Here is a 15,069-nt window from a genome sequence, read left to right on the forward strand (position 1 = left end):
ACAGAGGAATTCCTGGTGAAGCTAGCATTGGAACTCGGGCAGTCTGACCCCACCACACCAAACTGATCAGGGTGGCACTCTGCATGCTTCAGGATTTCAAGTGACTGAGAGGGAGTCAGAGCATTGCTCCCTGTATCCCTGCACCCACCCAGCTCTGCCACTAATTCAAAATAACCTCATTAAGACTTCATGTCCTCATCTCGGGAAAAGGATATTTACTTTACAGGGTTGCTATGAGGATTAAATGAAACAAAGTCATTCTTAAAACATTTTTGCCAATTCATGGGAGTTGATTAGATGCTTTGTGAGAAAAATGACAGCCTAGGTGTGGGGTTGGGGGTTGTGGTCTTGAATCAAATGCACTTGGGAAATACGTAGGTAAAGTTAAACAGGGTTCTTCACTATAGAACTTCTCAAAGCCTTGATGAAGCCAGTGTGCATTAAAAATCTCCACAAAAGATATCCTTCCATCAAAAATATCTGTAAAACCCCCATGATAATATATACAGATGCTTGGCAGGAAGGAAGCCATCCATGAATAATCACTGTAGTTGTTGCTGTTCCCATTTTGCTCAAATTTCTGAGAACTGAAAGGCTTACCTGGCGGACAGCCCCCACCATCTCAGCCCGGCTGGAGAGGCGGGCAGCCAGGCGGTGCAGGACAGCAATGTCCTCCAGCAGCTTCTGGTAGGTCTCCCGGTGCTCACAGTGGTGCCAGAGTGAAGCTGAGGACTGTGGAGTGAGAAGGAGCATCACCTGGGGTCCTTCCATGTCAAACCTCGACTTGGGCTCTTACATGACAAATCCTAGTTCCTGTTCTGGTGGACAGAAATGGTCTCTACAGGGCCTGGGCTACAGGTTTCTGCTGAGGATTAGGGAAGTCTGAGGTGGACAGTATCTCAGGCTGGCCTGAAAGGAGGGAATCACATCCAGGCCTCTGATCCCCATGGAGCTCCCTCTGCCATCCCAGGTCACCTAGCTCCTCCTGAGTAGCTCCCAAGGGCTCAGAGGCTGAGGTAATCAGGCCTTCAGCATCTCTGTCTCACTTCTCCAGATTTCTGAGGAAGTCTGTCTGGTTTAGGGCCTTGCTCTGATTTCTCATTTCAGGAGATTCTACTTGGTGACTAAGAAAAACAGGACTCCCAGCATAGTCCTTGGAGACAGTTCCACAATTACCGTAATAGAAGCTTTGAAGTTTTCCAGTTCCTTCTCTGTATTCTCTTCTGTCAGGTTACGTTCCCTTTCGGCCTGATTAATCCTAGATTCCAGGGTATAGCTGTCATTTCTAAAGGCCAAGGACAGTTGTACAAACACGTTCTGTTGGGAACAAGTGTGGGAGAGGTGCTAGAAGTTATTGCCAGAACAAGACTGCAGGTGTGTTTCTTATGTATTTTACATCAGCTCCTGAAACCAGTCACCAAACAGCCTTGCATAGGGAAAGTTCTGCCACACAGTACATTGCACAAAAGATGGTGATTGGTAACTTGGGGCCCATGCTATGTTCTTCCCAGACCAGAAAACCAACTGCATTTTACTGAAAAATAATGAGAATGACACTTTGCTCATCCCTGAATTTTAAGAAGATAATATCCTGTATTTGGGTTTAGATAAACTCAGGCCAATGCAGCTGATTGTGTAAGCAGTTTGGATTCATGTTAGGATTTATTGCATGAGAATTTTGGAGGATTCACTTGAAACCAATGTATTTAAAGAAAGCCTATTAGAGACTTTAGCCTCACTGACGTAAAGCAAACTTCAACCAGCATTTTGCCTGAGTATTCCTGAATATTCTTATATTGAAAGTTTTTACACGCTGCCAGGAGATTAAATAAGGACAGGCATGACTCTGTTAGGAAATATTTTTTGGAATAAATATTCCATGCCAAAAATGTAGCCTGCAAGAATGAACTTTGAAAGGTGGTATTGATCAGACATGGAATTACAGGAATAATAGGAAATTATTAGGCGGGAGAAATAGAAAGATGTACTCCACACATGACACAAGCAATGGCCTTTATGTTTACAGCCTTCTTCTGCCCTCTCTGAGTCAAGTGTTCACAGATTTATACCTGGAGAAGTGAGCTCACTCTTCCTGAGCTGCTGAAGTTCATGTAACATGGCCCATGGTGGGCATATATCTCTAGTTAGAGAATAGAATGCCCTGAATTGACCCAAAATAGATAATGATGGCAATAGGGAAAGCCACTCTTTACTGAGCACCTACTATGTGCCAGCACTGCCATGAGATTTATGTACCTTATAGCTCATTGATTTCATTAACAACTCTCTGGGATAGAAACTGTCATGTCTTCTTTATGGGTAACGAGACTAAGAGCAGAGAGGTCATCAACTCTTGGGGAACCAGGATTCACCTCAGACACTATGATCCCAAAGCCTGTGCTACTTTCACTACTGTGAGGAACAGTTGTGTCAGTATGCATATGAAGACAGGAGCTGACCATTAAACTATCCATGGCTGCACCAGTGTTGGTAGTGGCAGTAGTGGTGGGTAATCTCTGCCTACTGCAGCCTCAGTCCAGTTAAGTCTATCAATAATGCTCAGTGTTTTGTTCTCTGCTGGGTTCTCTTCCTCTATGGCAGTGTGACATAAAAGAATCCTGAATTCAGTTAGAACATTTGCGTCCAAACCTTGATTTTGCTTAACACTGGGTCTGGGACCTTATGTGAATTATTTAATCACTCAGTCTTCCTCTTTTATTTGAATTGCTTCTCTATTTGCTTCTCAGAGCCTATGAAAGGACTGACTGAAAGGATAGATGTGAGTATGTTATGAACTATAAGTGCAATGTCTGTGTGCAAGGTGGTTATTATTATCTGTGGCAGATATTTCACATTGTCTGTCTTCCTTTACTTCTATGGCTCAGTTTTTGTCAGGCTATAAAAACTATAAAACTTTCTATCCTCCCAACTCAGAGCAAGGATAATCTGGAATCATCCATGTTCTTACTCTCTTCCTACTCTCAACTCTAATGTAATTATTTTGGAAATTAATTTGTGCTGCTGTCAGAGGTCCCCACTATCTCACCTCCAATATAGTCTCTCTGTCCATGTACCCCTTCACCAGAATGAAATGCAGATAAACTCCCCTTAGCTCACTCACCATCCCCATTAGAACAGCATCTCTACAGAGATAAGGAGGGGAGTGATGAGGGAATCAGTGAAGACTAGAGAGATGACATCATAGCCTCAGCTGAGCTAGCCTCCTTGTTATGGTCTGGAACCCTTAGAAGGAAGCACCTTCTTCCTCTAGACCTATGTTTGAAACTTAAAATCTGATCATCTTTTAATAACTAAAATAAATTTGATTCCATGCTACAACACCTCCCCCCAGCTTACTTTATGTATCAAAGTCTTAATTTTCAAAGACATAAACAATCCTTGAAGGAATATAGAATTTTCAATTACCTCATATCTCTGACTAAATTGCCAAAATCTTCCATTAACTGGCTTTGTGAGAAGTGGATGGTCATGGATGTCCATAATGGGGAGTGTCTCATTCATGTTTTGGTATAAGAATGTCAAGGGCAGGGCCTCCCCGGTGGCGCGGCGGTTGAGCGCTGGGTTGCGAAGCTGCCCGCAGCCTCTGCAGCGCCGGTTCTATCCCCGGCTGCTCCCCGGCCACTGAAGGAGGGTCCCGCATGGCGCGCAGACCTCTCCTGCCGCCCGCTGCTCCCCTCGGCAGTGTACTTCGGTCCTTCTGCCTGCTCTTCTCCCCGCTCTGGCTCTGGTGAATTCTCTCACCCTCCCGCGCTTCTGACTGTACCCAGTGCTTGTATAAATAAATAAAAATAAATCTTTAAAAAAAAAAGAATGTCAAGGGCAGAGGCCAGAGTGGGATGGTGGTGGTGGTGGGTTAGTAAGTCCATTCAAGTCCAGGCACTAAATTTGAAGTGCTGGGGTCACTTACCTCAACTTCCTTTTCAGTGAGTGGAGGAGCACTGTGAAAAAAAAAAAAACAATACAAGTGAACTTTATCCAAACTATTACAGACCATGAACACAGACCATGTGTTTCAGGACTGGAGTAAGCAGAGTTGGTAATATAGAAAAGATACCAAGTACCCTTTGTGTGAACTCTGATACCCATGAGATATTCACCCAGATACTGACTCTAGTCTTGGAAGTGAGTGGAAAATATTAGATCTGGGGCTCTGTCCTCCACTGGTGCCTCTACTGTCTGTAACTTTGGACAAGTTATCTAATCTCTCTAAGCCCCAGTTTGCTCATCTGTAAAATGGGAATAATAATACCTATTCTTTAGTAGTTCTGTTCAAAACTGTCTTTATAAATGTTTTTTTCTGAAAATTAAAAGGAATATATATCCATACACTTCAAGGAATTAAAAACAACTTTGTTATATCGACCATCTGAATGCTTAAAAATGCAATAAACAGAAGTTATTTGGAGTACATTTAAAAAAAGCCAAAATAAAGTCTATCTTGCAGAAGTCTAAGGAATATATGTACACATATGTATAGATATATATAGTCACACATATGTGGTATCCACACATTTATTTATGTGAGTATAAAGATACATGCATGTACATCTGTGCATGTGTGTACATATACATGACATTCTCACTCAGCAGGCACTCAGGAGATGTTAGCAATTATTACAATTAACATACCTACTTGTTATGAGGACTTAATAAGAAAATGCATGTGCTACATCCTTACAAGTTGTACATATTTGAGTAGCCATTATAATTTGGGGGTAATACCCAGGTCTGCAGAACATGACCCCCCCGCTTCTATCTTTGAAAGTTGTGACAGGGTGCAAGTGAGTCAGAGAATAAAAGGTATGAGGGAGGGACAGAACTCTTATCCACAGTGAGAATCTCTGATGGCTGAACCAGAGATCAGGACTGAAAGCCCCAGCTGGCCCAGAGGTATCATTCTAAGAGGTTCCTCATCATTCCCATAGAACAGTCCTTTTATCTGCACACCCACTCTGTGTTGCTGCTGCTGCTCTTGCTAGTGACTAAAACTGGCCTTGTTCTGAAACCCAGACAATGTAAATAATGCATGGGCCCTTTCCTGTACTGGGGTGGGAGGACTGGGAGGGGTCCTACAAGCGTCACAGGACTTGGCAACAGAGTGTGCCATCAATAAGATTCTCAGGAAACACAGTTTCCTCTCTTTGACGGGTGTGGATGGACCTCAAGAGCAAAGGTAGGGGTCAGCATCTCTGCAAGGTGCTAGTTCTCACCCCTGACAAGGGATTTTGAGGGCTTTCCTGTCAGGATGAGGCAACAAGACCCTATGGCCATCAAGTTAGCAGAGTACAGCGCATGAGATAAACAACTGCAAAGATGTTTGGTGCTTGTAATTCTTGTGACAGCCCCACCCATCAGGCCTTTTCCTCTGTGGACCAGCTAACCTAATCTTAGCTGTTATATAGAGCATGTACATATTGCTTAAATGATTTATCAAAACTCGCTAAGCACACTGCTGATTCTTGGGTTTATGTGGATATTATGTGAATGTTACATATTTTCATTAATTATGAACCAAACGTATTTTTCTATTTTGTTGACTTTTCTGCTTTTTTGCCATATAACACATTAAAAAAATAAAGAGTACAAAGCCCTACACACTCAGGGGGGTGTGATTTAGGTAAAGAAGCCACATAACATGGCTTCTTCATGGCAGTTAGGCCTTGTGAACTGGCATAAGCAGGTAGGTGGCAGAGCCTTGGGACACCAAAAATATGGAGGTCTAGCAGGTGATATACAAGGAGACCACACTGGATGACATTGCCTAACTGCCTCAGAATTCAAACTCCCCTAATAGTTCTTAGAATAGAATCAACCCTCTGTGAACTGGCCTCTGCTGAACTCACCTCTTCCCACTATCTAGTCACATTAACCATTCTGCTCTGCACACATGCTTACTTCATTATGGCCCCAAGGCCTTTGCATTTACTGTTCTTTTCCTCTTTTTTTTTTAATTCTCTTTTGTTGAAATATCATTTACATACCATAAAATTTACCCTTCTATAATTTATAATTAAGTCGTATATAGTATAGTCTCAAAATTATGCAATTGCCACCAATTTTAGAACTTTTTTTATAATCCCCAAAAGAACCCCATACCTATTAGCAGTCACTCCATCTTACCCAAACCCTATCCTCAGTCCTAGGCAGCCATTGATCTACTCTGTCTCTATGGATTTCCCAGTTTTGGATATTTTTTATAAATTGGTCTTTTGTGACTGATTTCTTTCATTTAGCATAACATTTTCAAGATTCCTCCAAGTGAAAGGTGCCTCATTTTTTTTTTTATAGAGTCATGTTTTATTTATTTATTTGTTTGTTTGTTTTGTTTTGTTTTGTTTTGTTTATACGTGCACTGGGTACAGTCAGAAGCGAGGGAGGGTGAGAGAATTCACCAGAGCCAGAGTGGGGAGCAGAGCAGGCAGAAGGACCGAAGTACACTGCTGAGGGGAGCAGCAGGTGGCAGGAGAGGTCTGCGCGCCACGTGGGACCCTCCTCCTGTGGCCGGGGAGCAACCGGGGATCGAACCGGCGCCGCAGAGGCCGTGGGCAGCTTTGCAACCCAGCGCTCAACCGCTGCGCCACCGGGGAGGAAAGGTGCCTCATTTTTATGGCTAAGAAATATTCCACTTATTCATTCATCGCCACCAACAAAAGTTGTGATTTCCATTTTTTGATTACTATGGTAATGCTGTTATTGAGCACCTGCATGTACAAGTTTTTTGTGGACATATATTCTCTTTGTTCTGCACCTACGAGTGGAATTGCTGGGCATAGGGTAACTCTATTTAACTTTTTGAAGAACTGCAAAATTATTATTCCGAAGTAAGCCCCAAGTCCATTTATCAATCTGAACAAGGAACAATCAGTAGGAACAGGGAGGGTGCCCCCCAAGCTTAGGTGGCCTAATGAGAAACAATTGATGAGAGTCAGGGTGTCACCTAGCTCAGTAAAGAGCGGAAATGTTTAGAACACCAACACAATAACATAATGCTAAAACAAAGAGCCAAAGCTATTTTCGGGAAGGTAAGTAACATCGGAAACTTAGTTGGCCTTGGTAGCCTACGAGACCCCATGAGCCCAGCCAATCAGTGAGAGACACAACACAGAAACACCTATTGGCCGAACTCCTACTCCTTGTTCACTATACCTGTATAAACTTCTGCTTTTCGGCCATTCAGTGGCTAACCATTTGGGGCCCCTCTCTGCTCAGAGAGCTTTCCTGTCCTTCCTCCTATCTATCAATAAATCTTTTGCTTTTCTGTAACTTCCATCTCAACATTGAATTCTTTCCTTGCCAAAGACAAGAATTGAGAGAGCCTGCGTAGGGTCCTTGGACTCCGGGCCTGCTCCCAAAACCACTATTCACTAGCGAAATCATTGATTTAATTATTGGATATTATTTGTCTTTCCACTTAGAATGTGTAAGTGCTGTGAGAAAGGAACTGTCTGCTGGTTTTCCATTCTAATGTCTGGCATATAATATTGAATAGTTGTTAATGAATAGTTGTTGATTATACACCTGGTTATTGATTTTGTTGGTGTTTCACCCTTGGCTACCTCACCCAGTGACATCTCCCCTTTGCATTCTTGTTAACCAATCACTGACTATGTCTCTAATTAGAGTTCTAGACCTGCTTTTTCTACTGTATCTGTTATACTTTATGATTCTGTGAGCTCTTCTTGATGTGGTTTTAATTCCATATATAATGTGAAACTAACCTCTTCGTATTGAAATTCAAGTGTAATATTCCTTTGGGGTGAGAATCTAGAAGCTCTGGCTTCCTCCTATTGAATGATATGTTATGTGTTCATTATTTTATGCCTCAAATCAGAGTTAGAAAGTTCTGGGCCAAACCATGGGTGCAAGTTGGAAACAGCCTTTATTGAGGCCGGGATCAGAGAGGATGGTGGCTGGATCAGGGAGTTTGGGGGCAGGCAATATGACTGTTGACACACTGCATGAGAACCACTGGCATAAACCCCACCTGCTATTTGGGTTGGACACTCCCAACATAGTCCATCATTATTCTTTTTGTTTTGAATGCAGTAGCCCTACACTTTGTTCTTCTGGGATCAAGAATCAAGGGTGGTACTCCTATGTATCCCTTGTAGGTGTTACCTAATACAGGGTTTTCTGTATCCCATGCCCTGATTTTTACCTTCCAGGAAGAGACTTGTGGACCCGCAGTTTGCGTAGCAGCACATCAGAAATATTGGGCATAACATCTAGGCCACTCTTTGATTCTTCTTCCTCAATAGCTGGGGAAAGTTCAGAAGGGAGTCCTAAAAATAAAAATAAAGTGTTACTTATAAAAATGTTTGTTTGAGGGCCTCCCCGGTGGCGCAGCGGTTGAGCGCCAGGTTGTGAAGCCTCTGCGGCCTCTGCGGCACCGGTTCGATCCCCGGCTGCTCCCCAGCCACCGCAGGAGGGTCCCACATGGCGCGCAGACCTCTCCTGCCGCCCGCTGCGCCCCTCAGCAGTGTACTTCGGTCCTTCTGCCTGCTCTGCTCCCCGCTCTGGCTCTGGTGAATTCTCTCACCCTCCCGCGCTTCTGACTGTACCCAGTGCATGTATAAACAAACAAAACAAATAAATAAATAAATAAAAATTCATGCCTCTTTTAAAAAAAAAAATGTTTGTTTGAAATCACAGTAGTGTTGGCAATGTGCTTCAGGGGATAAGGAAGAGATTTAAGACTTACATGAACCTAATTATATGACAGACTTTTAACAGTTATTTTATATACATAGTGACCTAATGAGATAGTACTTAATTATCCCATTTTATAGGTGTGTAAATTAAGACTCAGCAAAGTTCATAACTTGCTTAAGATCACAGAACTGATAAATTGCATAGTTAGACTTCACATTGATTCTATCTGCTCTAAATTCTGTGTTCTTCCAAATGTTCTCCCTAGTACCAAGCAGGCTTTCATGTCTGCAAACAGATGTTAGTTTCTGGTGACTGGAAGCTGGTTGACTATTTGTCTATAGTGCTTAGAAAAGCTCCCTCTCTTAGGCAGGCTTCTCAGGAGACCTACTGTTTTATTACTCTAACTCAAATAAGATCAAAAGTTCTATCATTTGTATCCTACATAGAAATCAGCATCTGGTTTTATACTCCCATAGATAGGAACAGAAACAGGGATTTTCCAGGATAAAGCTAAGGGCCTTAAATCTTTTATAGATCTCAGAAATATAGATGCCTCAATGAAGAACCTTTGGTTATCTCCTCAAACTATGTGGGTCTGTGTTCTGAAGACAGGAAGAACCAACTAAGTATCCTCTTTCCCATAAATCTTTCTCTGGCTTGAAGACAGTTCTTATACCTATACCACTCCATAGCTTCCCTTCTCCAGCTCTAGCCCCATTTTTTCAGCTGTTCATAGTGGCCCTGGAAGGCCCCTACCACTAGGTATCATCTCCTACCTGGACACATTCTGGGTATTGCTGCCTCAGAGGTCCAGATGTGCTCTAACATGCTCTTAGCACAAGAGGACATTGGCAAATGTCCCTGCCATTGATAATTGTTATTTGTGAAGCATAGACTTGCTATGCCTTACTATGATTTTTATGCTATGCCTTACTATGGGATATTTAGGATTAAAAGTCTGAAATCTCTTTTACTTGAGTCAAATTGCCCCTCTCCCTGTCCTATAACAAAATCAGATCTCTTTATTATATACAATGGTTTATAGTTATCCATGTTTTACCATCTCTTATGAGTTTCATGTTTTGCCATCTCTTAGGAGTTTTGACCCAGCAGATTTCTGACTTAATCATTTTGCCGAATTGTAGGCCAGGCTAGACATCAGGATTACAGGCATAGTGGTGGTAACCGTCTCAGTGGGGCTAATATTTTGTCACCAAGTGAAACTGTGCAAAATGAAGTGGATGTCTAGTTTGACTCAAAGTAACAAATATTTAAATACTTTGAGCTTTCCAGTAACATAATCATGTTCATGAATTTCCTGGTGCAAGGTATCCCAGAAAAGTTTGGAAGTTCATCTGTCAGAGACTGGGTAGCCAGTGATTCTTCTTTGGATATAACACTGTACTAGATAGTCTCCTAGTTATCTGCTACTTCTTGGGTTCTGTCCTGGCATTTATTGTTCTCTGACATTTCTTAGTGATAGATGGCAAACCTGTGTTCCTCCTGCCTCACTCTACCTTTATGTATTTCCACTATACCCACCAGAGAGACAATTAATTAGAAATCTCCTGAGAAATCAATATGATTGTTTGAATCATATGAGGCCTAATAATCAAGTGAAAGCCATATCATGGACCTTTACCTAGAAAAGTCCCCAAGATTGAGCCAAAAATAAAAAAGTGACTAGATATGTTACCACCCTGTTACAGATAGGGCTTCAAATCTTGCTAAAATAGTTGCCTAACTGGTGGATCTCAGAACTAGTCACCTTCCTCCTGAACTCAACCCACTTAATAACAATAAACATATTTTTAAATCAACCAAAATATATCAGCAATTCTCAAGTGCAGAAAAGGCAATAATCTTTAAAAATAATGACCAGAGAAATACAGAACTTACTAGGAATAGATGTAGAACTCCCAGGCTTGATAATCCTTTCTTCTTAACCTTAAAGGATCAGTACTGAGAGGAAGATGTAAGAGGAAAAATGGTGACAAAGAACCACAGAATGGGAAGGAAAGTAGACAGAGGGATGAGCAGAGAGCCTGCATGAGAGATTCAGAAAGTTTCTTTAGAATAGAAGGATCCATGTTCTAACAAAAGAAAAACTGCCCAAGCTGTTACTTGCTTTGCTTATGAATGAGGAAGGGGGAGGAAAGGCAGAATGAATTCACCATATGCTAACAGAGCTAATTATCTCAAGCAATCTCGAAGGATTTACCAGAATAGAAGACAAAAGAGAAAATAAATTAAGAACAAGTCCCTCTGGTGGAGTGAGTGGCAGGAAACACATGGAAAGCCCCAATTGAAGTTGTACCCACAACACCCCCGCCCACATACATACACACAAACTTCTGAAAAATAACCTACTGGCCAAACTCCTTGGATTTGGCCTTTCTTCTCCTTCCTTTACCTGGCGGGGAAGTAAGAGTGACTGCTGGGAAGATACTCTGGGAATTTGGAGAATAAACGTGGGCATAGATTGCCTCCAGATTTGGTGAAATAATCCCACTGCTATCCACTCAAAGGAGAAAGTTATGCTCCCAGTTTGATGTAATAAACTCAAGTGTTGGACTGTGAAGAAAGTTAAAGAAAAAGAGCAGAAATCAACCTCAAACACCACTAGCCACAGCTTCACCTGAACTCGCCCTTTTCCTCATCACCCAAGCAGTAACAAAGCAGATACAAAATACTCTATCTTCAGCTGTCTATTTACAGAAAGGATAGCGATTTCAGATTAGGCGGAGGGAAAATTGACCTACACAATATATCTAGGTAAAGAGAAAATTTGGGTAATAATGTCTACATTAAAAAGAAATAAAATGAAAACATAAAGCAGGTCAACTTTATAAAAATATTGTAGTCAAAGAGGAAAGAAAGATGGAAGGAAGATATAAAGGAATGAAGAAGGGAAACATGCAGGAGACAGATGTCAGGATGGAAAAAATGCAAGGAACACATCAGTGCATTTTTATGCAAATGTATGCCATAAATGCTTTGACATTGGAGATATTAGAACCTGAAAAAAATGAAAATAGGAAATTGAAGATGAGAGACTCACATAGAAATTGAAAAGGATTATAATCTAAGGAAACAAAATGAAGACCAATCAACAGAAGTGAGTAAGGAGCTGTAAAATATTGAACTAACCAATATATTGCAAATATGAAGGAACAAAACAAATATAGCTTCAAACAGAATTAGTGAGGTGGGTAGGGGAGATTGAGATGAGCACAAGGAATACAAAGGAAAGATGAAAGTATTTAGAGATGGAAATACTGGACCTGCTGTGGAGACACTGATGAAAAATCTATGGATTATCATGTCTCTGAAGGAGTCAACAAAATAAAAGTAAAAAATAACATATCCAAAGATATAATAGAAAAAAACCCTCCAATGGAGGGAAAAACTGAATTTGCAAATTGAAAGAGCACAGTGTTAAGAAAACCAGCTATCCTTACAGAAAGAATAAGCATTCTACAGGAAGAGGTAAGGGTTGAGGGCTGCTAGAAGTCAGTTGGTGTGAGACTTCTCTACAACACTGAGTTATCTAGAATTAATAACCACGCAAGTTGTTTTTCAAGAATAAGGACAACAGTTTCAAGCATGCTAAAATTCAAGGGCCTCTGAGACCTTCTAGAAAAACTAGATAATGAAATCCAACCAAATGAGACAAATCAAAGCAATAAACATGGGAAGGGTGTTGCAATAAAGGGACTATAATATAAGGACATCTAAGTTTAAGGACACACAACTATGTAAATTATAATTATAGAATGGAATGTAGATGTTAAAAATTAAAGGTTCTGGTTAAAGATGCTATAAGTCCCTGGGTGACCCAAAAAAGACAAAGTTACTGGTTGGGAATAAACTTTTCTCAGATGTCTTCTCAGGGAGACCTGTTCCTATCCATGACAAATGCACTGAACCCTGTCCGATGATGTCTAAAAGGACTGCCCATTCACAGCGCTTCTCTGCCTCAGCCCACACTTCTCTCAACATCCAGGTCCAAGTACCCACCCACTTCCGAGACATTGCCATCTGGATCAACTACTATTCGTTGATATCAACTATGCATTAGTACACTTTCTCACTTATTCCTTACAACAGCCCTTTGAAGTAAATACTGCTAAGCTCATTTTCTGGGGAAACTGTGAAGTAGGAAACTGAAGTGCAGCTAAATGGTTTTGCAGGATCCCATTAGTTAGTAGTTGAGCCAGGGTGCAAAACTAGTCCAGTCAGACTGGCATTCAAGTTGCTCCCTGAAGATGTTCAGCACATCCAAGCCCGAATTCAAGGTCTTCCTTCTTAAGTGGGCTCTTTCTTCTGTGCTTCCCTTCCTGATTAACGGCATCGTCATTTCTTTAGACATGTAGACAGATAACCTGGTGGTCTTCCTGGTGTTCCCTGCCACCCCATCTCCCTACCAAGTCCTGAGAATTTGACCTCCAGATAGCTCTCAGAACTGGCCTTCCCTCATCTCCCATCCTCTGCCCGTCTTAGTCCACAGTCTCATCCCCTCTTACCGAGTTCTTTCCTTATCCTCTTTCTGATCTTCCTGCTCCCACCCTCTCCTATTTCGGGTCAGCTTTCCTAATCTGTATAGAAAAATTATTTCCAAATTCAGTTTGCTTCCTTACCTGCAGACTTCTTTGGCTTCTTAGGGATCTGGAATGAAGTTCAAACTCACTAGCTGACCTATAAACCCTTCACATGTCCTGATGCTTACCCACATTCCACCCTTGACACTCATCTCTCTGGAACCATGGTTCACTTTTGGTTTGCTGTGACCCCTTCTGTTCTTCCCAGAACATGGCAATCACTAATATTCCCTACACATGGGATGTCCTTCTTTTCCTCAGTTCAAAGGTGTTGCTCCAGGAAGCCTGCCATGACTCACACCTATTGACTTTGTTACATCTTCCTAGATACTTTATGTTCTTAAAATCTTAATACTAGTCTTGTAGTGATTTTGTCTACCTTGTGTTTCCTCTTCTAGAAGATTAGGGTGAGCTCATTTACTAAATATTTTTTAAGTGTGCTTACTATGCCACAATGGAGTTGTAGATAGTGATACAATGCTGAATAAAGCTGCTGTGACCCTGTTCTTTCAGAGCTTGTCATCAATGGGGATAGTTTAATCATTGAAACACTGAGATATTTAATTTTATTCTGTGCTAGATTTTACAAAGGAAAAGGATCTGGAGGTGCTGGAAACTTTCCTAGAAAGGGGATATTTTGACACTGAACGGGAGTTCAAGAGAGGCAAAGCATCCCAGGTAGAGAGAATAGCATGTGCCAACATTAAGAAGAGAGAATAATGAGTTGCTAAAGGAAAGTCAGGATATTGAAAGAGAGAGAGGGTGAAGGCAGCCCTAAAAGATAGTGGGGAGGTGAGCAGGGTTAACCACACCAGGCCTACTAAGGATTCTAGTGCTTATCTAAACAGCAATGAAACCTCTGAAGACACTCAACCAGATTTTGCATTTAAAGATTCCTCTGGCTGCCTGTGGATATTAGAATAAACTGTGTCAGGAGTGTAGCCAGAGTAAAAAAACAGTTAAGGTAGTTTGCAGGGACTGATGATAGGTTGGACAAGGCCCCCCCCTCCTTAGTGGCAGGGTTGAAGCATTTTTCATCTCTGCCAGTATGTGGCTTAGGAAACAAACCACAGTCAGTCTCACTTCTTGGGTTGAAATGACCTGCAAATGGTCAAGACCCAAACATCCTATAAATGGTCCCTGTGAAGAGAGCATGTTGGAGAGAGCACATAAAACAGCGGAAAGAGGCTCTAGTGCTCAGAAACTGAAGGACAGGCTAAGTTCTTAAGACTTAAGAATTTTTTGGTAAGGATCTTCCCTGTCTCTCAAAGGAATAGTCAACAATCATAAGAGACTCAAGCTTTCTCCATGTGCTCATACGCACAGTTGTATTTAGAGTCTAGCAAGGGGCCAGCCTCGCCGTTTCCCAGAGAGGACTCCCGCAGCACTGGTAGAGGAGGTCATTAGCTCTCTGATGGGGCTTTCAGAATGTAACACAAGGAAGTCGCAATTGTGGAGATATCAAGCACATATGGTTGCCCACCATATCTCCTACACATTGTGAAATACACAATACAACAATATACCATGTCGCTGGCAAGATAGAGTTCTACAGCCTTAAGGGTAGGAATTAGAATATATGTCAAGTTCCTGCTGAAATAAAGAACAGTATCACATAAAATCGTTACATCAGCTCAGTAAAGTAGGTATTACATTATCTTCATTTACAGATGGCAAACTAATAATATCAAAAATAAGAAACTTGCCCAAGGCTGTATAACTGCTAAGTGGTAAAGTTTGAGCTCTTTACCACTCAGATCTCAGAAATGAGGAAAATAGGAGGAAAGATGCAAGT

General features: G+C 41.6%; 1 protein-coding gene across 3 annotated transcripts in view; it reads right to left on the minus strand.

The window, feature by feature from the left end:
- The window catches only part of IRAG1 (inositol 1,4,5-triphosphate receptor associated 1), a 104,861-nt gene that overhangs the window by 24,131 nt on the left and 65,661 nt on the right, over positions 1 to 15,069 (minus strand). For all 3 annotated transcript variants that reach the window (XM_037522663.2, XM_037522662.2, XM_037522664.2), the window contains 4 exons: positions 8,180 to 8,303; positions 3,929 to 3,959; positions 1,177 to 1,317; positions 601 to 732 (listed from right to left, as the gene is read on the minus strand). In XM_037522663.2, the coding sequence (XP_037378560.1) occupies positions 601 to 732; positions 1,177 to 1,317; positions 3,929 to 3,959; positions 8,180 to 8,303 (428 nt within the window). The remainder of the gene's footprint in view (positions 1 to 600; positions 733 to 1,176; positions 1,318 to 3,928; positions 3,960 to 8,179; positions 8,304 to 15,069) is intronic.

This window comes from Talpa occidentalis, unplaced genomic scaffold (genome assembly GCF_014898055.3).
Source record: "Talpa occidentalis isolate TD23 unplaced genomic scaffold, MPIMG_talOcc4v2.1 talOcc4.3, whole genome shotgun sequence".
Lineage (NCBI taxonomy): Eukaryota > Metazoa > Chordata > Mammalia > Eulipotyphla > Talpidae > Talpa > Talpa occidentalis.